Source organism: Melospiza georgiana, chromosome 3, assembly GCF_028018845.1.
Source record: "Melospiza georgiana isolate bMelGeo1 chromosome 3, bMelGeo1.pri, whole genome shotgun sequence".
Lineage (NCBI taxonomy): Eukaryota > Metazoa > Chordata > Aves > Passeriformes > Passerellidae > Melospiza > Melospiza georgiana.
In genome coordinates, this window is record NC_080432.1 from 18,187,629 (window position 1) to 18,208,826 (window position 21,198).

A 21,198-nucleotide genomic window follows, 5' to 3' on the forward strand; every position below is an offset into this window, starting at 1 on the left:
TTTTTCCAATTCACAGCATATGAGTTGTGTGTGGAGACAAGGGGCTGTGCATACTTCATGGAATGTTCATGCTACTACCATTAATTTGTTAATTTATTTCAGAGCTACCTATCTGAAGAGGTTCGGCCAGCAGGTCAGTGAGGGTGAGTCTCCCTCCTACTCTACCCTTGTGAGAGCCCACCCTGAATGCTGAGTCTGGCTCTGGGGCCCCCAGCACAAAAAAGATGTGAGAGTGAGTCCAGAGGAGACCATGAAGATGCTCAAAGGGCTGGAGCACCTCTCCTACAAAGACAGGCTGAGAGGGCTGGGATTGTCCAGCCTGCAGAAAAGCTTCTGGGAGAGTTTAGAGCACCTTCAAGTACCTGCAGAGGGCTACAGGAAAGCTGGAGAGGGAATTTCTACATGGGCATGTTGTGACAGGACAGGGGGGAATGGGTTCAAATGAAAGAGGGTAGGTTTAGATTAGGTAACAGGAAAAAAATTCTTCACTCTAAGTGTGAAGAGGTTGCCCAGAGAAGCTGTGGATGTCCCATCCCTGGAAGTGCTCAAGACCAGGTTGGATGGAGCTCTGAGCAGCCTGGTCTGGTGTAAGGTGTCCCTGCCCAGTGTGGGGGGTTGGAAATGGATGATAATGGTTGGAAATTGACGATATTGATGATATTTCAGATCCCTCCCAAACCACTCCATTCCATGATTCTATGATCTCAGTGTATGACCTGCTCCACTTCCACCTTGCCCGCTTCACCAGACCTGAAATGATGAAGCCTCTCTGGAAATCCTATCTCACATTTCTTAGTTTTTATTTTTTTCCCCGTGCTATAAAACGCTCTGTTCGCTTCTGCTTTTAGACACCGGTGGGCGCTAGAAGGCCTCTCCCGAGCCTTCTCTTCAGGCTGGACAATAATAGCGGCAGCGTTCCCTCGGCTAGCTGAGGGTCCGCTCCCTCAGGGAGGCGAGGGGGCGGCACTGTCCCGGCGGGGGTGGCCCTGTCCCGGCAAGGGTGGCACTGTCCCAGGGAGGGTGGCACCGTCCCAGGGAGGGTGGCACCGTCCCAGGGAGGGTGGCACTGTCCCGGCCGGAGAGGCCTGTGGGGGGAGCGCTGACAGGGGGCCCCGCGCGCATGCGCAGACGCCGGGACTTGTTGCCGGCGCTCGTAACTCCGGGGCCGGGCCGGGGCTCTCGGGACCGCCCGTGAGGTGACGGGGCGGGAGGGCAGGGAAGGGAAAGGCAGAGAAGGGAAGGGCGGGGGCAGGAGAGGCCACCCCGGCGCAGGTAAGGGAGGGCGGGAGCGGCGCTGTGCGGGGAGGGGAGTGGGCGAGGTGAGCGCGGCCCCTCCTTAGCGGGACCCCCCCTTCCTCAGCGGGGTCGGGGGCGGGCAGCGCCGGGAGCGGCGAACCCTCTCGGCATGGCGCTGAGCCCCCTCTGGCTCAGAGTACCCTACTCTGGCTTAGAGCACCCCATTCTGGAGCAGAGGGACTCGCTCCCTCCTCCAGGGGCGAGCCCGGCGCTTCCCAATGTGCTCCTGAGAAAGAGCCGCGGCTCCGCGTCCCCGCCGGAGCCGGGAGCGCCGGGGGCCCCCAGCCCCACACGGACCCGGTTCTGTTCCCGGAGCCCGCCCGGTGCTCCTGCGGCGCAGCCCCACCCGTGGGAGCTCTTCCCGCGCCCTTTATCTGCCTGGCGGCCGGCTTGTTTAAAAAGAGCAGCTTTCGAGAGTTGAAAGCGGTGTCTGATAAACTCCAACGTGATGCTTGGAGTTTAGCGTGCAGGCTTGTGCTGAAGATTCCCCAAGGCTCCTCAAAAACGCTTTCTTTTCCGGCAGCGCTAAATTTCAGTCCGTAGAAAGCAAGGATAGAGTCATGGCACAACATTTGTGGGCGTTGTTGGGGTTTTTTTCTTTCTCTCTTTTTTATTTTTTTTCCCCTTCCCTGTGATGAAACACATCAGCTGAGACAAAGTTTCTTCCTCACCGCGTGGCGCTGCCCAACACTTAGCAAATTCTGCTTTGGGAGGAGCGCTCTCCATGCTGTTTTCCCGCTGTTTAAAACGAGAATATTTAGTTATTTGTATTTTTTGTCGTTTGTTTCGTTTTCAGCATCTCGTCAGAGACACGTCCATTCCTGTTAGAGGGCGAAACATCCCGAAAGTAAAGTCCCTGGACCTGTGTGATGAGGACCTAGAATATTTGCTTTTGAAGGATTGAGTTTTTTCGGGGAGTGGTTTTCCTGTGAATTTATCAGTCAGAAGTGTGTTCTGCATGAAGCAATACTTGGGAATCAGCAAGTAAATAAGATCCAAGAAAGGAAATGTTTGCAGTGGAAAGCCCCAAAATACATGAGCAATTGCCTGCACTGATAAAAAGAACTTTGTATCAATAGACAAATCTCGTGCATTCTTGTATGGTACTACGGTATCTGATCAGGTCAGTTGACTAAAATGAGGCAGATGTCTGTTCTCTGAGAAATACTCTTTGTTCTTCCTTGTTTGTGACATGCAATAACTGGCCAGCTGTGCTGGCCTTTCAGTTGAATTATTTTGAAAAAGGAAAATCACCCAATATTCCAAGAACAGAAAGAAAGATGTGTATTTGTGTAGTGGCTCTTTTCTGTGGAATTAGTGGTTAGAATTTGTTAATGATCTCAAGGCTTTGACATTTAAATACAAAGTTCACGAGCTGCTGCATTCACACTTGCTCATCAACTCGGAGCAAAACTTTCAAACTGCTGTTATTGGAATATGTAATACCCTGTGTGATTCCTAGAATCACACTCCAGGCTGGATGGAATATGCAGTTAGATGTTATGGATTGAATGACAGGGAAGGTTTTTTTTGAGAGGGATCTTCTGCAGATTTCCTCAGATCTCTGTAGAGAATGTGGTTCCCTAGATGTCTGGAATTCTTGTCTAGGCACTGCTGGTAGCTGAACCTGCCAGTTACTGCAAAACATTTCACATGTGAAAGGAAGAGATTGCCAAAGGCACCTTCTTTCCCAAAGCAGTTTTCTGGTTGCATCTTCCTCCACTTTTTATGCTTATAATATTAGTATATCTCTCAAGTACCAACCAGGCTTTTCACAAGTTGGTTTCACTCTTTCTTCTTTTTTTTTTTTTTTTTTTTTTTTTTTTTTTTTTTTTTTTGTCTTTTAAAGGGATAGAAAAAATGAACCCTTTCTATTTTCTGGGTTTTGGACATTCTCATCTAGGCATCTTTGGGAACAGCAGTGATCCTTTCAACAGAACAAATGAGACTTACTGCTACAGCACTGCCCAGGGCAGCACAGTGCTCCAGGGAGTAACCTTTGGTGGAATCCCAACTGTCCTGCTGCTTGATGTAACCTTCTTTTTTGTAAGCCCAGTTTTCTATTTCTTTTACTGAAAGTACTTCTGACCTTCTTAAATTGAGATTGTTCTCTGAATACCCTTATTTATTGGGTTGGAATTTGGTTTCTGAGAATGTTCAGAATAAGAAATGAGTTGAGACCATCCTGGGAACATCAAAGTGCTTTTCAAGTGTTGATAAATGCTTGCATACAGATGGGATGGTGGTGCCACTGAATGTTGGATGTGTAGATGTAGGGAGAGTGCAGTTTTACAGCATCTGTTTGTGGGGGCAGTGAATTTTGTGCTTGCAGCTCAATTTTTCATGTTTTATCTTAACTGCAAGAACATTTGGGTTTAAGTACTGAGTACATTTTCAGGAAGGGAACACCATTAATAACTCAGTTGTGAAGTTTTTCCACACTGGGTTGCCTTTTGAAAAACCAGCTTTTTAAAATTAGATTTTCTGAAGCTGTAGATGAAATAATGTACTGACCAGTTCAGTCCTGAGAAGAAGTGGAATATGATTAGTTGATGTCTGAGGGCTCCAGGACAGGCCTGAAACTGCACTAAAACTTGTGGTTATTTTTGTAAGCTTGGTCTAGGTGGTCTTCAGCCACCAGGAAAAGGGCTGCAGACCTGCAAATTAACCTGAGAAGAGGATCTGTGGTAATAAAATAGACAAAAAGGATAGCAGTTTTTGAGTTCTAGAAATCTGCTGTAAAGAAACTGTAAAGTAGCTGTGCTCTGAGCTGGTTCTTTTACAGGAATGTAGAGGATATTCCTCAAAGTTATTTAGTGACATTTTTGCTGTTGATTTGGTGTATGCTGCCATAAATCCATTTTCTGAGGATGTACAGTATTTACAGCTCTGTGTCACCAGTGGCATTTAATAAGATTCATTTGAAATGTTTGCCTTTTTTTTTTTTTTTTAAAGCTGTGGCTCAGTTTTAAGACACTGAGTCTGCTTTTGAGTTCCTTGCTGTTGAACTCTGCACTCAAGCAGGGTTAGGTAGAGAGTTGGGTGCAGTGCAGAAGACTCCTCTTTTCTTCAAGTATCAAGTACTGAAAATTATCTATCAGCTCCTGTATTCTTATTTTCATGACATTTTTACTGCACATCCTTTTAGTAACTGTCAGTTGATGGGTTTCTGATGTGTTATTTCTAGGTTGGTTTCCAAAGGAAGTGAGGTTTATATATTTCATTCTCTTCCCATTTTTATCTGGCAGTCCTGCCTAATAACTGTAGAATACTACAGCCAATTTCAACCAGAGTTGTGAAGAATCTGGAGAACATTCCTGCTTGCACCAAGTTTAATGACCAGGTGAAGGAGGAAAACCTAAATTAATCCTCCCTGTTAGGAGGAAGGCTTTCATAAGAAGGTTATATTAATTGTGAAATGTGGAAATGGAGCTGCGTAATCTTGACACAGAGATAATCTGGCCAGTATTTGATCCCAGTAAATTATATCACTCTCACCACTTTCCAGCCAAACAGGTTGTTCAGAATAAGGAATTCCATGGGATGCAGGAGGAACCAGAAAGTGAGGGTGTGTGCTACATATGCATAGAAAACAGGCCCTGTCACTTCATTGCTTTTTGTAGAGGAACTTATTAAAAAAAAAAAATGAAGCTATGAAATACTCAGCGATGGAGCTTTTTTCTTGTTTTCTCTGCCTCTTTCAAAAAGGGAAAATATAGGGGACAGATAAAAATACATTGCAGAGATCAGAGATAGGTTGCTCTGTAGCATGGCCACCACTGAATTGGTTGATAATTGTTTGATATATAAATGATAATTGATTGATAAATTATAATTGATTTAGGAGCTAGGACTGCATTTTTGGTCAGTTCTTACACACCTAAGAATGATTATTTTGAAATGGGAAAAAGAAATATTTTAATATCTCCTTTTTTATTTTCTAGATTTTAATATTACTGTTTTCCATAATAAGAAAGAGATTCTGGGACTATGGTCGTGTTGCTCTGGTGTCAGAAGTTGAAAGGTAAATAAGATATGTAATCAGACTGACTTGTTGAATCATTTGGGGAGGAAAATACAGTAAGTGTGGCTTATATTAGGTTCATTTATATCAATTAAATATGCTTGTAATCACCTGCACATGTTTGTTAAAAATGCCCTCACACTGCTTTGTGCGAATTCATCCCCCTCAGAGTTACTGTCCGTGGTTTCAGCCATAATTCTGTGTTTCCATTGCCATGGATTTCATCCTACAGCTGAGTTAAGGAAGTGGAGAGAAGGAAAGAGGCTGCTTGTCTGCTGACATGCTGCACATTGATGTTTGCAGTGTGCTTCTGTACAGAGGGATATGAACCATTCTGTTTATCTTGGCTCAAGCCCAGTGTATTTCCAGAGCTCCTTGCACAGCCTGTGCCACAAAATCTCCCAAGGGTTCAAAAAGAAAAACTGACTTTTGCAGGTTTCTGAAATTCTTCACTGATTTGTAGTAATATTTCAAATGAGCATTTGATTTTTTTTTTTAATGTAGGATGATATGTTTGGATGTTTAAAATTCAAACTGTGTGTGAAGTGGGGAAACTTTAACAGCAAGCCTCTTCCTGGTGCAATCAAATTGTGGTAAATTCACAACTGAGCTACTGGAAAGAGCTCAAGCCCTGGTTTTAGGTGTAATCTATGGACAGTTGTGAAAGATAGATGATGTAAAATAGAATGAGCAATAACTGAGCAGGCTTTAATCCAGCTGGTTGAGGCAGCTGTCATGAAGGTGCTGTGGAGGCTTGGGACCAACAGGCTGGAGCAGTCAGACACCCAGGAGCCTCTGTTTTTGTCCTGCTGGACTGTGAGCTGAGTCTGCCGGCCAAAATTACAGACACCCAGGAATCTGACAGGTGTCCTCCTGTAATTACCATTGCAACATTTCTTTTTAGCAACAAACTGAAAACAGGCACTCTGCTACTTTTGAGGGCTACAGAGTTTCTAAATGTTTCTAGCCTTACTACGGGACTGTTTGTGTGAGGAGGTGGCTTTGCAGGGATTTAGTTGTGAAGATAAATTGTGAGTAATGGCTGTACCATAAAGGAAGAAAAATGGAGGGAAAAGAAGTTATTTCTTCTAGTGAGGAATATCCACACATGAAGCCAGTTTGCAAATCTGATCCTGGCTAGGTTCCCAAACCTGTGTTGCATTCTGTGACATCACTGTGGCTTTAATATCCTCATAAAATGTTATTTTCTTTCAAGCTCAGTTGTGCTCTCATGTCAGGAGCTCGAGTGTCCTCTCTGTTCAGCAGGAGACACACACAAGTTCTATAATCAGCCATGTGCTACAGGGTGAAAACCACAGCTTTCACAAGTGAAAGAGTGTGTTTGTACTACATTCAGAATTGTTAAAGTTGAAATAATTCTGTAAAGCTCCATCATTTGTTGTTAAAGCTACTTAAATGCATCATTTCTTGTGTTTTAGTGAATCAAGATACAACCGGCTGTCAACATCATCATCAGTACCTGAAGATCTTGAATATGATAAGGTAAATATTCTAAAGTTCTGATAATGCTTTCTGAATGGAATCTGCTGGAGTTTGCCATTCCATCCAGTTCAATGAACCATCATTAAACTGGAAGTTCATCTCTATGCAATAATTAATAATGAATTTTTAACTGTGTTTTTACAGAACCATGCATAATCTCTGTTTCCTGACCAACTATTACCATATCATAAAACCAGTATCTTGTGTCATTGTTTCGAAGTCTGATTTGTTATTTTGTTGGGCTTTTTTTGGTATTAGTTTTTTTTTGTTTTGTTTTGTTTTGGTTTTTTTTTTTTTTTTTGGTTTTTTGTGTTTTTTTGTTTTGTTTTGTTTTTTTTTTTTAATTTAGAGAGGGACTATATGTTAGTGTTTCAAAGGGGGAGGGGAGAGTGAAAAAAAGACTAGCAGATATTTTGTACTGGGATGACAGTTCAAAAAGTTACATTGAGTTCACATTGCAAATAATACCTAGTTGCTCTTCACAGTACATTGTTTTCCTCACAGTGTTGAGAAAACTGGATGCAAGTGTGAGGTAATAATAATGTTATGCACTCTCAATAATCAAAATGGTTTGAAGTGGAGGGTAATATTTTGGCCAATAACTGGCTCCCTCCATGGTTTTTCTGAAGTTGTTGAATTGCTACACCCCTATAATTTTGTATTGCAACTTTAGAATGAGCCATGCAACAGTTGTCCAGTGGTGGCATCTTAAGTTTTCAACATTTTATATGTACATGCATCAACTTAATATCTAGCCTTGCAATTAATTATTTGTGTGAGCATCAAAAGCATACTAGTGGTTGATCAGGATTGCTCTGCTATTTGTGTACTTTACTCCATCTTTTTAAAGCCATAAAGCAGCTTTAGCTGTGGAATAACATGTGTCTATTTAGTTGAACAATGTTCACTTGAAAGAGGAGCCCTTTTGAGAGAGAAGGGGTTTTCTTGAATCATTGTGGGATGCTCAGTGAGATGTGAATTCTGCTATCCAGTTTCATTGGGGGATTTGTAAACCTATATGAGAAGCCTTTCTTTTAATGTAATCACAGCAGTGTTTTTAACAATCATTTCACTGATTAACTTGTATTAGTCCCTTGTATTTCAGAGCAACAAGCTACCAGCTTTTTAGCTAAGATATTGTCTTAATAGAAAGACTTATCTTAATTGGATGGATTAGACTCTATTTTTTGTATGTCAGCTCCTAAAAACTTATTTTTTCAAATTTTATTTTATTTATAGGGGTTTTGTTCTTGGATTACAGCTGCTTTTCGGATGCAGTAAGTATGTGAAACAGATATAGTGAGCTGTGGTTTGCTTTGATCTTTTTTAATTTAGAAAAGTGGTTTCCATTCCAAAATGTTGGGGGTTATTTTCCCATTTGAGTAGATAGAGTTTTAATACAAGCACTGATACAGGTGCCTCTGGTTGGTTGGAAAAATGAAGTGAAAACAAGGGAATACTTTTTCAGGATACAGTTGTCCTGCTAGAAGCCCAGGGACTTCCCAGTCTTGGGACAGTGTGTGAATCTGAGTGAATATACAGCATTTATATGGATTCAGAGCTAATAATTACACTCTAGGATTTTACTCTTCAAAGAGTATCTCGTGGGTGTTCCCCTGTTTGAAGCCAGCAGGGCCCCAGGCAGGCAGTGGGATTTCCCTGCAGGGGTTTCTGTGGAGAACTGGTGGCTTGGTTGGGGCTGGAACTGGCTAACTAGGGAAAGTCCATCCCAGTGTTTCCCAGAAACTGAATGTTAGACATGTGATGTGTGTTCTTTATGTCTCTTGGGGCTTAGTAGATCATGACTTTAAAAATCAATTTCTAGTTTGGATATATTGAAATATGAAAGGGGTGGGGGTTAAGCCACCATTTTTGCTAGTGCAGTTCCTTCCTTTTCTAAGTTCTCCTATTCTGATGATCTAATCTGCTGGCAGTGGAGAGATGGTGAGAGTTCATTCCAAAGCCTTTTCTATCTCCTGTTAGCTGGGTGTCGTAAGAGTGAAGTGGTTCTCTTGTAATTTGCCTCCCATGGGGCCTTTATGGAGATGACTGGATACTGTCACTGATCTTAAATTTGGAGAGCTAGGCTTGTGACTGGCATGAAGCAGGAAGTCACAGCTAAAGACTTTGTCTTCTTCTAGTCCAAAAGAATTTGGATTCATATTTGCTTTTCAGATTACTGTTTCAATTTTAAATTCCCTAGTGTTAAGTTTTGTGTAGTGGCATTGCACAAGGAAAACACACTTTTGGAACCTGAATTTCCACGTGAAAGAACACAGCCATTTTGAAAGCCAGTAGGGATTGATGGGAATGGGGTTGTCACTGAGTAGACTCAGGATTTAATGTGTGTTCATAAACCACTCCCAAGAAGATTACTTAATCTGACCATGTGTTTTTCTGGCTGCTGCAGTGATGATGAGATTCACGAGAGGTGTGGGGAAGATGCCATCCATTACCTCGCCTTCCAGCGCCACATCATCTGCCTGCTGATTGCCATCAGCATTTTGTCTGTGTGTGTGATACTGCCTGTCAACCTCTCAGGTGATCTGCTTGGTAAGGATTTATTCTTTTGTGTTCTTAGAACAGTTCTTTATTTTATATAATTGTAAAAACTCTTTAGGATTTTTTTTTTTTTTGGTTAAGTTTATAAGGTGGTGTTTTAACCACTCTAGTGGGTTGACCCTGGCTGGATGCCATCTTCACAAACTGCTGCACCATAAGTCACTCTTCTACAGGGTGCAGTCCCCCACAGGGTCACAAGTCCCACCAGGAAAGCTGCTCCACATGGGTTCCTCTCTCCATGGGTCCAGAGGTCTCTGCAGTGTGGGTCTTCTCCATGGGCTGCAGGTGGATCTCTGCATCTCCATGGTTCTTCACCAGGGAAATCTCAGCTCTGGTGCCTGAAGCACCTCCTGTCCTTCCTTCTGCACTGACCTTGGTGTCTGCAGAGTTGTTCCTCTCACACATTCTCACTCGGCTCTTCTCTGCCTGCAGTTAGATCTGTACAGGAACATTTTTCATGTTAACATGGAGGTGTTACTATCATTCCTAGTTGGCTTGGCCTCAGCCAGCAGTGGGTCTGTCCTGGAGCTGGCTGGAATTGGCTCTTTTGGACATTGGGGAAGCTTCTGGCAGCTTCTCAGAGAATCCACCCCTGTAACCCCCCTGTTCCCTAAACCTGGCCACACAAGCCCAGCACACCCCCTCAGTCTGATGTGGAATTTGTGTGGTTGTAGGGGGCTCTTTCAACAGTTGTCAGAAACAAGATTGCAGATAAGACTTGGATGACAAGACTTAAAAAGTCTCAAGCCAGGATTAACTTTACCCATGCCCTCTTAACTGGGGTTGATCATTATGGTTTTTATTGGTGGTGATAGTCAATGGAAAACATCTTCACAGCTGAGAAATCTTTTTCTAGTATCCAGTCTGAACCTCTTTCGTTTCAATTAATTTAAAATAATTTTTTTCCTCTGTCACTGGAGATAATAGATTATTCTTTTCCTCTTTACAAAATCCTTGTAGCTGCTTGAGAATGATAAACATTTTTTTATCTGCTTTTTCCTCTTTCTCTTAAACAGTTAATTTGGTCTCTAATGAGAAATGTTTTCCATTTGGCTGATCATAAAATCATCAGCCATGCCTTGAATTTTTGTTTTACTCTAGCTACACTGTCTGCTGTTGTTTCTTTACGCCTTGCTTTTTGTCTCAAAATTGGACAAATCTTGCAGAGACTTTGTCAATGCTGACTAGATACATTTCATTTCATATTTCTTGCAGTCTAGTTCTCATTTTGTCTTCCAGTGAGGCACCTCCAATGTCCTCTAGTCTGCCATTCAGTTTGCTGGTGGAAAACCTGAGTTCTTTCAGTGAGATCTCTGTTAAGCCCTGTTCATACATTCTTCTATTTTTGACTATGAGCCCTTAGAATCCCAATTCACACCTGGCCTTGTATCAGTCTCCTCAAGATCATGTTTCAAGTGTTGCTCATGGTTTTTAAGAGCCTTGTGACACAGCTCTTGTCTGTAATAGGACACATTGTAGCTTTTCCTTTTTGTATTGTTTACCTTTGGCACTTCCATCTCTGACCTCCCTTTTATGAGCTCTTTCTTGGCAATTCTCTTGTTATATTAAAATGAGTTTTTATTAAAGCAGGGCAATATAGCTTCTGTTTTTCTGCATTAACCTTTGTGAGTCTAGGAAATACAGCAGGAACCAAACTTTAGTATCTCTCTCCTTCTTCCTCCTCTTCCACTGTAAGCTGATTTGTGCATTTTCAGTTATGATGACTTAACTTGCAATGTGGTTTAACAGTCTGGGCTGGAAGGATTGTTTGGCTTTCTAGATACACTAAATTCCTTTTCCTTTGTGATCATTTGCTCAGTTTTCCCTCACTTGCATTATAAGTTTTTAATGCTTGGCAGTCTATTGAAATAATGTCATGTAAACTCATTTTTGACCTTACCAAGGTTGTCAGCACTGTTTTGTCAACACTGAATTAATGCACCTTAAAAGCCTGAGATAAGAAATCAGTTAAGATGAAAGAAAAACGTGAAGGAAATATGTTCAATCTCTAAGCAGTATTGTTAATGGACATGAAGGGAGATTGGGGGAGAAAGAGAACTGCTTCAAAGATCTAATGTATAGATTTTCAAAACACTCTACTGTTTTTCTTGAACTTGAATGTGGTATAATCTAGGGGTGTCTTTTCCAACTTTAAAGCACAGGACAGAGTAAACCAGCATTGATTATGATTCTAAGTTATTTTATCAATGAACTTGCTCAGCATTAAAAAGAAATATATCAACTTTTTAAAAAAATAGAATAAAAGATGACTTTCTGACAGTAAGTGTTGCACCAATTAATTTTCCTACTTGTTCTTGTTCTTCTTAGATAAAGATCCCTATAGTTTTGGAAGAACAACTATAGTAAATTTACAAACCAGGTGAGTCTTGCAGAGTCCCCCTATGTTGATGTCTGTTTCCTCCATGGTCTCTAAACACAAGAATTGATATTGCAGCATGGCTCATGGGGTTGGAATAACTTAATCCCTGTCTGTCAGCTGAAACTGGGATATGTTCTGCTTCAGGCTGTGCACTTGCAGTGCTGATAAGAAATCCTGAGAGTGGGCTTCTGGTCTGTCAGCTCTCACTTCTTACACCATGTGTTTCTCTTGGCTAATGACTGCACACCCAGGGATATTCTTTTCAGAAGTTTCCTCATTAAAGGAAACCATGCTTCAGAAGGAATCTGCAGCTGGGATTATTTAAATTCCCTTACATTAGATTTATGTGTGTGCATATCTCTCCCATCTGAGATTACAATTAAAATTACTTCAATGTGTTTTAAAAAGTCTGTGAAATAGTTGAAGTACAACGCTGCACAAATCTTCTGATTTATTCTTGATCAAGCCACATCCATCCCTGGTACTATGGCCAGTAGAATTTCTGTTTTGTTTAACCATGTTATGAAACCAAGTAACTAATGGGGATTTTTTAAATCTGTAAAATAGGTTCCTGTATTTTAGTTTAATTGCAATTATTAATGCTCTTCACAAAACTGAAGAGCTGTTCACAGAACAGAACTTCTGCAAGCTTTGAAGAAGGAGTTATCAGAAGAGCAGAATTTCCTCCCTGTGTGAGGCTGTTTTCAATTTGAGTAAGGATTGTGTTCAAGGAGAGTTTAATTATGCACTCAGCACAGTAAATAATAAAGTAACTAACAAACATTTTGGCAAATAGCATCATATGTCACATATGTCATCTGAATGAGAAAGTAAAAGCCAAACACTGCCTAAATATGTCCATGTCATAGAGCATCTGTTTTCTTTTTAGCTCCATGCCCCATAGAATTTTATGAGAAGCAAATAATCCTGTTGGCTGTCCAAGGCATCTGCATAGGTGTGACTGACTACCAGCTTTTTTCCTTATTTTGTGTTCAGTGGGAGGTTTTGATCTCATTGTCATTCTGATGGCTGCTTGTATCAGCTGGACAATTGGTTCTTCCTGTTTCTCATCTTTCTGTTTTGTCTGACAGCAATAATCTGCTTTGGCTGCACACAGTTTTTGCTGTTGTTTACCTGATTCTGACTGTTGTCTTCATGAGACATCACATGAAGTATGTCACATATAAAGAAGAAAACATAGTAAGTGTCTGTATTGGAGTGAAAAAAGTGTATTTGCCAATGGATAATGCTAAAAAAGAAAATTGCTAAGGTGCCTCCTGCATGTTAGAATGTGACATAAAAGTGAAGGAATTGACTGAAAGCAATGCTCTACTGAGTGAATTGTGAAAACAAATGGAGAGAAGGGGGTTGGGGAGGGATTTGTGAAATTTTGCTGTAACTTATTACCAGTGTAGAAGGTGCTGTCTTAAATAGATGAGCTCCCACCAAAATCAGAATTACCTACCTTTTTTCCTGCTCTACTGCACAGCTAACTGTGCTGTGTCTTGGCCTTCTTTATATTCTTGTTTTCTCTTTTGTAATGTGTTTTATCAAAATGTAATTTTGATTGTATATAAAAATGTAATTACATTTTCTCTCCCAGGTTAAGTGCACTTTGTTCATAACTGGTCTTCCAAAAAATGCCAGGGAAGAGATCGTGCAAAACCATTTCAGGTAAGTCCCACACTTGAGTGATAACATTGGAGTCATGGAATGGTTTGGCTTGGAAGAGACCTTAAAAATCATCAAGTTCCAATTCCCTGCCATGGATAGGGACACCTTCCACTAGACCAGGTTGCTCAGAACCCCATCCAACATGACTCTGAACACTTCCAGGTATGGGGCATCCACAACTTCTCTGTTCCAGGGCCTCACTGCTCTCACAGTGAAGTTCCTCCTAATATCTAATCTAAACCTATTTTCTTTTTGTTTGAATTCATTCTCCCTTATGCTGTCACTACATGCCCTTGTAAAAAGTTTCTTTCCATCTTTGTTTAGGAATGGGAGATGTAAAATTGTCCTGATAGTTTTCCCTGCCCAAGCAGATAATTTTTAAAAATTTTGCACTGTTTAAAATTCAGAAAAGATTATATTTCAATCAATAGTTAACTGATATTTAAATCAGAATTTAAGCAAGTGTCTGTGTATCCACACTTTCCAGTCATGCCCCCACACAACTTTTACTTGGAATAAAGCTGTGCATCTCATATTGAGTGACTTCCAATGGCTGTCTGTGGAAGTCTGTGCTCTCTGATACCTCATTCAGAAATGAAATGAGTGATGAGTTGTCAGTTAGATACCAGTGCTGCTCTTGAAAGAGTTTCTTCACTCTACTTTCTGTTCTTATGGTTCTCATGTGCTGCTTCCTTTCAGGGATGCCTACCCAACCTGCACTGTGCTGGAGGTCCAGCTGTGTTATGATGTAGCCAAGCTTATCAACCTTTTCAAAAAAAGGTACTTGTTTTTGTAACCTACACAAATTTAGCATAATTCTTTGAATGTTTTGCTAGGCTTAATCAACATGCACCAGCAGTACTGACCTGGTGTATCCTAAAGGTGGATTCTGCTCTTCAAGTTCTGGACTTCAGTTAGATTCAGCTGTGTTTTAAAGGGGTTTATGGGGCTCAGCCCATCTCTTGTTGGTGTGATAGGTTGTGTGTTGCCTAAATTAAGTTTTGACTTGCTGATTATTTATGTATGTCTGTACTTAGTTATTTATAGACAGGCAAAATGAAAAACTGAACTATTGAATTAATAACTGTTAACCCTGCTTCTTTGGCCAGAGGTGCTGATCACAGGAGAGACAAGTGTTGTCTTCTGGGCTCTCAAAAATAAAATTGGGTTGTTATTTTTCCTGGACCCTCACTACAAGTAGTGAGTAGTCCTAGAACTTCACTACATGTAGGCTGTATAATGATTATACAAACTTGCAAATAATTTTATAAGTAACCAAAATAAAGTGCATGCAAATATCTTTGGTGACTAATTAATTTGCTATCAGTCCTTGGCACAATTTTTTCCTCTCGGGGATTATAATCTTTTTAAGTTTGATGTTGATATTGTTCTCTTGCAAAATGTTATGGATGTATTTCTTTTTGTGCAGAAAACAGGCAGAAAAAAGCCTGATCTACTATGAACACCTGCATCAGAAGTATGGCAAGAGAGTCCAAATCAACCCTAAGCCATGTGGTCAATTCTGCTGCTGTGAAATGAGAGGATGTGAAAGGGTAAGAGATTCTGCTCTTCTCTAGTTATAGCTAAGTAGGTTATTAGAGGAGTAGAAAATAGTGTTTGTGTCGTGTTTCATTGACCTACAGAAAATTCTTTATTCATTCATAGCTTATCTGCCATGTTCTTGTACTGCATAGAAAAGGAATTCCCTGAAATTTTGAAATGTAATCTTAGTGCACAAACTGAAGCAGAAGAAAATCTTCCTGTTGTCTTTGCCTTGTGGCATGATTTGTAATTTGTGGGAGTGGCCTGAGGAAGGGTGGCCATGGTTTGTGTAAGCTGTGTGTTATTGAGGATATTGGCCATCTGGTACATTGCATCTAACAGCCATCAATTTCCCCACAGGAAGATGCTGTAGATTATTACACCAAAGTTAGAAATGAACTTGAGGAAGAATATTCAAAAGAGGAACAAGCTGTTCATAATAACCCACTGGGAATGGCCTTTGTAACATTTCAAGAGAAATCCATGGCAACCTAGTAAGTTTTGTCCATTGTCTTGTTTGCTCTCTTTTCAGTAAAATAATACAAATGATCTCTTGTTTATGTCCCTTGTTTGCTTATGTTGGTTCTTCCTTTCTTCTTTTTCACCATTCTGTGGATTTGCTCTGCTTTGCTTTCTGGTAAGTTTTTCCATAAATGTATTTTAGCCTCTATGCTTTGAATGAAGAAATTACCTAAAGGACTCAAAGGCTTGGGACATTTAATGGGCTAAAGAGCCTTTCTCTTCTGTGTGGGATCCAGTCCATCAGGGTAGGTTTTTAGGAGGCCAGACTAATTGGTTCTTGAATATGAGTTAGTGACAACTCCATTTCCTACTGTGCAAATGGTCCAATTACCAAATTATCAGAGTGGGTACAAATTACACTGCCAGTTAAATCATCTCAGCAGGGTAGGCTCAGTGAGGGACCTGGCCACAGCTGAGAGATACACAAATTCTGTAAATCTCTTACCTGTTGTTATATATATGTGTTTAGACCTAATAGCAGAAGTTGTTTTGTGCTTTTATTCAGTCATTTGCAGAGAAAAATATGTGTAGCCTCCCATGTTCTGTTGGCATTTTGTAAACATCTTTTGCTAACATAAAATGGGTAAAGGAAAGCAGGATAATATTTGTATTGCAACATAACACATCATGCTTTTTTTCTGTTCTTAGCCTATGTAGTTTAAATTGCCTCCATTCTTTTGGCCTTCAAGTCATGTTAGAGAGGCAGTTTTTGAGGCTGTTTTTCAAGGAAGTCCAGGATGTAGAATTTCTTGCAAGGATTTGGTATATCAGAGAAAGTTTTGCTTGCTATTCTTTCATTGAGTAGTGATTGTGTGATGAAATCTGCCTCCTCTATTAAATTTGTAATGAAATAGCATTTGGAGATGTGAAAATGAAAGAAGAAATAAGCACTGAAGTTCCTTCTCTAGCTACTGATGTGTTGTACAATTTTGATGTGCTACTCCCTCCTTGAACAAGTGTTCTGAGCTGCACTGCAGGCATCTCTGAGTTCAGCCATCAAGACCTGAAAATATTTTTGTTTGTTTAGCTTGGAATTAATCTGGTGGACTCCATTCTCTGGGAAAATAGATTAAATTATGTGTGAAGCTGCGGCTCTCATCAAATTAGAAAGTTACTTGGTGCCCTTAGGATGCTCTGCTCTGCAGAGCCCTGAAATAGGATGAGAGAAACAGGACACCAAAAGTGAGGTTCTGGGGGCTCAGGTGGTTGTAGAAGCTTTTTAATGATGGCTAAAACTTGCTCTGAATGTATTTTTAACAATAAACTACCAAAGAATAATCAACTGTCTTAAATACTTGCTGCTGCAAGATGCTGGCAATCTGATATCACTGCTTGAATTCTGGTAAGGAAAAGGTCTGGGGGGTTGAGGGTTGTGTTTGTTAGTTTGGTGTTCTTGTGTGTGGTTCTCTGTCTATGTTAAAACCACAACTGAGAAAAAAGCATGTTCACACATTTTTGGAATCACCCCATCTAAATATAATATATATATTGTTTCTATGCTGCTGCAATAAAATAGTTTCTGAATGTGTTCCTCACCCTTCTACTGCTGTCCTTTGAGAGATCTTTGATAGCATTTATTCTGGGCATGTTTAAATTTTTTTTTAAATTTTGAGTGTCAGTCAACTCATAATATTGGAAGATAGAATTAAGCACTGTGATTATTTTAGAAGTGGGTGAAAGAGGCTAATATTTTAAATTGTGAGGATACTAGCATGCTAAAAATTCTTCTGAGAATTGGTACTCAAGGCAAAATTGGCTGGTTTTGATACTAGTGTAAAAGATTAGTCTGCAGGCTCATTTCATTAGTCTACTTTGATTTGAAGACAGCTGTATTATGTAAAGATTTGTTTAGAAAACTGTCTGTCTTTTATTTTTTCCAATGCTCTCAGGCTTTGATTTTTTAAATTTTTTTTTAATATGACTCATTGCTGTTGTTCATGTTGGTAGAAGCAGTAAACAGTTTAAACCAAGACTGCTTTTTATTTCTAACAAAACAGATCTCAGGCCTGTGGTAGCAACTGTTTAAATAATGGTCATCAATGCATAATATATTACAGTGTTGTATAAGCTCTATTTTGATCACAGGTTATTAAAATAAATAAAAAAAACCAAAATCCTTTATCACTATTCCCAGACTTTCTCATTACATATTTAGCATTTTCAAGTGTAAAAAATGGAAAAATCTTCCTCTTCTTCCTTACAGCATCCTTAAGGACTTCAATGCCTGCAAATGTCAGAGCATTAAGTGTAAAGGAGAGCCCCAGCCATCACCCTACAGCAGGGAGCTGTGTGTATCCAGCTGGGAGGTTACATATGCTCCTTACCCTGAGAATATTTGTTGGTAAGATTCCTCTCTTACATCCATTTGTTGGTGAGAATGTAGAATTAGAATGGGCACAGGACAAACAGGGATGAGTGTGGGTTTTTTTAACCCTAAACTAAAACTTTGTGGTGTTGGAATGTGGCTGATCTGCATCTTTATTTTCATTGCTGGTGTTCTTCATTGACTTTGGGGTCTTTGGATATTATTGGGGTAATGGACTAGAGTTTTTCCACCCCAAAATTTAAAAAAACCCAATCCTGTTTATATCTGTCCCTCAGTATTTGCTTTTTTTGAGGCTAGTGCACATCTACTGTTAAGATCTGAGGGAAGCAACTTGGTTTTAGTGCTGGGTATCCTCAAAATATGTATATATTTTTGAGTTCCCATGTGATGAGTGTAACTTGGTCCATTCTGTAAACTCTGCTCTGTCTTCTTCCTGTTCTTTTCCTTTTCTTCCCTTCACCTTGAAGAAGAGGGACCCAGGGATGTGCCAAGAAGACTTGTCATAATCAGGGATGTCACTGAACCTCTGTATCCCTGCTTTGTTTGTTCTGAATATTTGACTTTGCCTGGTGCTCAAATCATTCCAGTCCTTTTGGCAACCATCTCAAATAACATTTAAGAACTTTACTTGTTTAAAATCTACAGTTGCTGTTTTAATATGGCAAGAAGAGATGCAGTGTTTGCAAATTTGAAATTTTATTTCAAACCACAATTTTTTGGTAGATTCTGCCTCTGATATGTATTATTTGAAATTTTATTTCAAACCACAATTTTTTGGTAGATTCTGCCTCTGATAGGTATTCCTGAAGAAATTCTGTGTCCATTTCTTTTTAGCACTTCTGTATTACAGAACAAGTGTTTCATCCCAAACCTTACCTAGATTAGATATTGTGTTTGTGTAATGAAATATTAGATATGTTCTTCTGCAGGCACAATTTATGGTATCATTCAAGAGAATTTGCACAGTTCTCTTTATTTCTAACAGCAACTGGAACTTGTGTGGTGCTTTGTTATATAACTTTGAAAGCTCAGTTTAGAAAAAGCAGTGCCACCTGTTATTTGACAGATATTATATATATCTTTTCTTAACAGCAAATGCTTGCTGCTTGTTTTAATGCCCTTTTTATTTTTATTTCTTTCTCCAGGAAAAATCTTTCAGTGCGTGGATTTAAATGGTGGTTTAGATGGGCTTGCATTAATTTGCTTCTTTTTATTGTGCTGTTTTTTCTTACCACTCCTTCCATAATCATCTCAACCATGGACAAGTTCAATGTCACTAAACCTATTCACTACCTTAATGTAAGTATTGCCATATGTTTGGATATAGCTGTGAATCAGACTAAAATTTTGGTAAATTGATAGGGTTTCATTGTTTTACCTTCAGTTGAAATTCCTGCCTTACAGCTTCAGTTGAAATTCTCAGGACTGTTTTGTGTAGCTGCTGATTAAAACCATAAGTTCATAATCAGGTGTTTAGCCCTCTTTTGTTCCTGGATAATAGTCTGAAGTAATTTTTATCTGAGGTTTTATATTATTATAACATGTTTATGTATTTGTGGTAAAAATTTGCAGTCCAAACTTAAATAATTTTAAATGTTGTAATCAAAAATCTTTGCAAAAAATGGAATTTCAAATCCAACTTGTATTTTGATTTTTGTGATAAGATTTTTAACTGAGGTAATTTTTTTTTAATTTTGCTTATAGGATTCAAAGCAAGATGACATATATATCTGATCCTAGTTTGCTTGCAGTAAAGCAACTTGCAAGCTCTTCTTTTGAAATATTTCCCCAAGCTAGTGTAAGCTACGTAAAAACTACTTGTGAGACTGCACTCTCATGGAATTTAATTCTAAATCTCTCTTGGGTTTTTTGGCTTGCATGCCAGTGCTAAGCACTCATTACTCAATTTAAGATTATCTGAATATAATTTTTTTCACTTCATCCTGTTATAATTTACAAAAAGCAAAATATTAGCATCTCTGTTCTACCATGACTGCATTTAAGTGTTTTTAATGCTAATTCTTATTTCCTCCCCCTCTAGAATCCTGTCATCAGTCAGTTTTTCCCAACACTCTTGCTCTGGTCCTTCTCAGCTTTGTTACCAACAATTGTCTATTACTCAACTTTGCTGGAATCTCACTGGACAAAGTAAGCAATTTTTTCCTCTGTTTTTACCTTATCAGCTGAACTACTGAGATAAATGAAGTGCTGATCTTTCACAGAGCTCTCAGATCTGCAGAGCTCTCCTAGCAAGACATTTCCTGTTCTTGTCTCTTTCTAGTGTTATGACCACACTTCAGGGTTTGGGTAATGTGTAATTCACACAACAAATCTAATATGACCACATGATTTGCTTATGCTTTCCCCTGTTCCCCACCTCACTCCTCTTTGTGTTTAATCAGAAAAAAATATTGTAAGAGCAGGCTCAGGAGGTGTAGCTTCAACAGGAGCATGGCAAGTGCCTCAAATCCCATCATTAACTTGCTCTCTGGGAAGATTGGCCATGTGGCTTGGATCCCCTCCAGGCTGACAACTTATAAAAAGGGCGTGCATCTTTTTGTTGTTTGGCATGACAAAATTGCCTGGATGCAAGTCCTGGTTCACAGCTCAGATCTGTTGGACATCAGTGGTGATCTGAAAAGATTTAGGGCCAAAGGCCCAGCAGATGTGTTGGTGCAAGGTTTTCACTCTGAGCTGGGGCAACCCAGAGATGTCAAGCCCAATAATGAACTGCTGACTTGGAGAACTCAGCACAGCTTGCTTTAGAGTACCAGAATTGATGTCCTGTTTACCTACACACAGATAAAAGCATGGCACTTCAACCTCAACTCAACTCAGTCTGTATCCATAAAGCTTGTAATCATTGTTTTTATATTCTAAGGTAAATCTGGTGGTTTTGCTTTTGAATTTTTACACAATGCTTTTCTAAGGCACCATTTCTAGAGTCTATTGTTTATTTGTCATAATTGTATGCTTTTCCTCATCTTTGTTTTGGTAGCTGTGCTGCGCACGTGAACTTTGTGCCCTTCTCCACCAGTTAAAATAATTTTCTGAAGTCACTAGAGATCACAGGTCTGATTTCAGTTACACTGATGGCTCTCACAGGGCCCAAGTGTTCCTATAATAAAACCCCTGTGGTTTTAAAGCCCTATCAGATCCCCCCTCTAGGAGTCTGAAGTGTTCACAGAGCTCCACTTTTCTGGCAACAAGCTGTCACTGGATCCATGTTCCTGCTGCTGTAGTGGGGGTATAGCATTTGTAGTGTCATGTTGTTCCCCAAGACTTGACACCTGACAGGGAGCTTGTCTAAGTGTCTGGTTTCTTGGCAGTGGTGCCTTTTTCTGAACTGCTTAATCCCTCCTGGCATGG

The 21,198-nt window shown here is 40.0% G+C and overlaps 1 protein-coding gene across 1 annotated transcript in view; it reads left to right on the forward strand.

Moving 5' to 3' along the window:
* Positions 1-2,032: 2,032 nt before the first annotated feature.
* The window catches only part of TMEM63A (transmembrane protein 63A), a 29,830-nt gene continuing 10,664 nt past the window's right edge, over positions 2,033-21,198 (forward strand). The window contains exons 1-15 of the mRNA XM_058020324.1: positions 2,033-2,419; positions 3,146-3,342; positions 5,241-5,320; positions 6,760-6,823; positions 8,063-8,100; positions 9,234-9,376; positions 11,714-11,765; positions 12,857-12,965; positions 13,369-13,439; positions 14,139-14,219; positions 14,869-14,992; positions 15,342-15,475; positions 17,707-17,844; positions 18,975-19,128; positions 19,871-19,977. Coding sequence (XP_057876307.1) covers positions 3,157-3,342; positions 5,241-5,320; positions 6,760-6,823; positions 8,063-8,100; positions 9,234-9,376; positions 11,714-11,765; positions 12,857-12,965; positions 13,369-13,439; positions 14,139-14,219; positions 14,869-14,992; positions 15,342-15,475; positions 17,707-17,844; positions 18,975-19,128; positions 19,871-19,977 — 1,481 coding nt within the window. The 5' untranslated portion in view covers positions 2,033-2,419; positions 3,146-3,156. The remainder of the gene's footprint in view (positions 2,420-3,145; positions 3,343-5,240; positions 5,321-6,759; positions 6,824-8,062; positions 8,101-9,233; positions 9,377-11,713; positions 11,766-12,856; positions 12,966-13,368; positions 13,440-14,138; positions 14,220-14,868; positions 14,993-15,341; positions 15,476-17,706; positions 17,845-18,974; positions 19,129-19,870; positions 19,978-21,198) is intronic.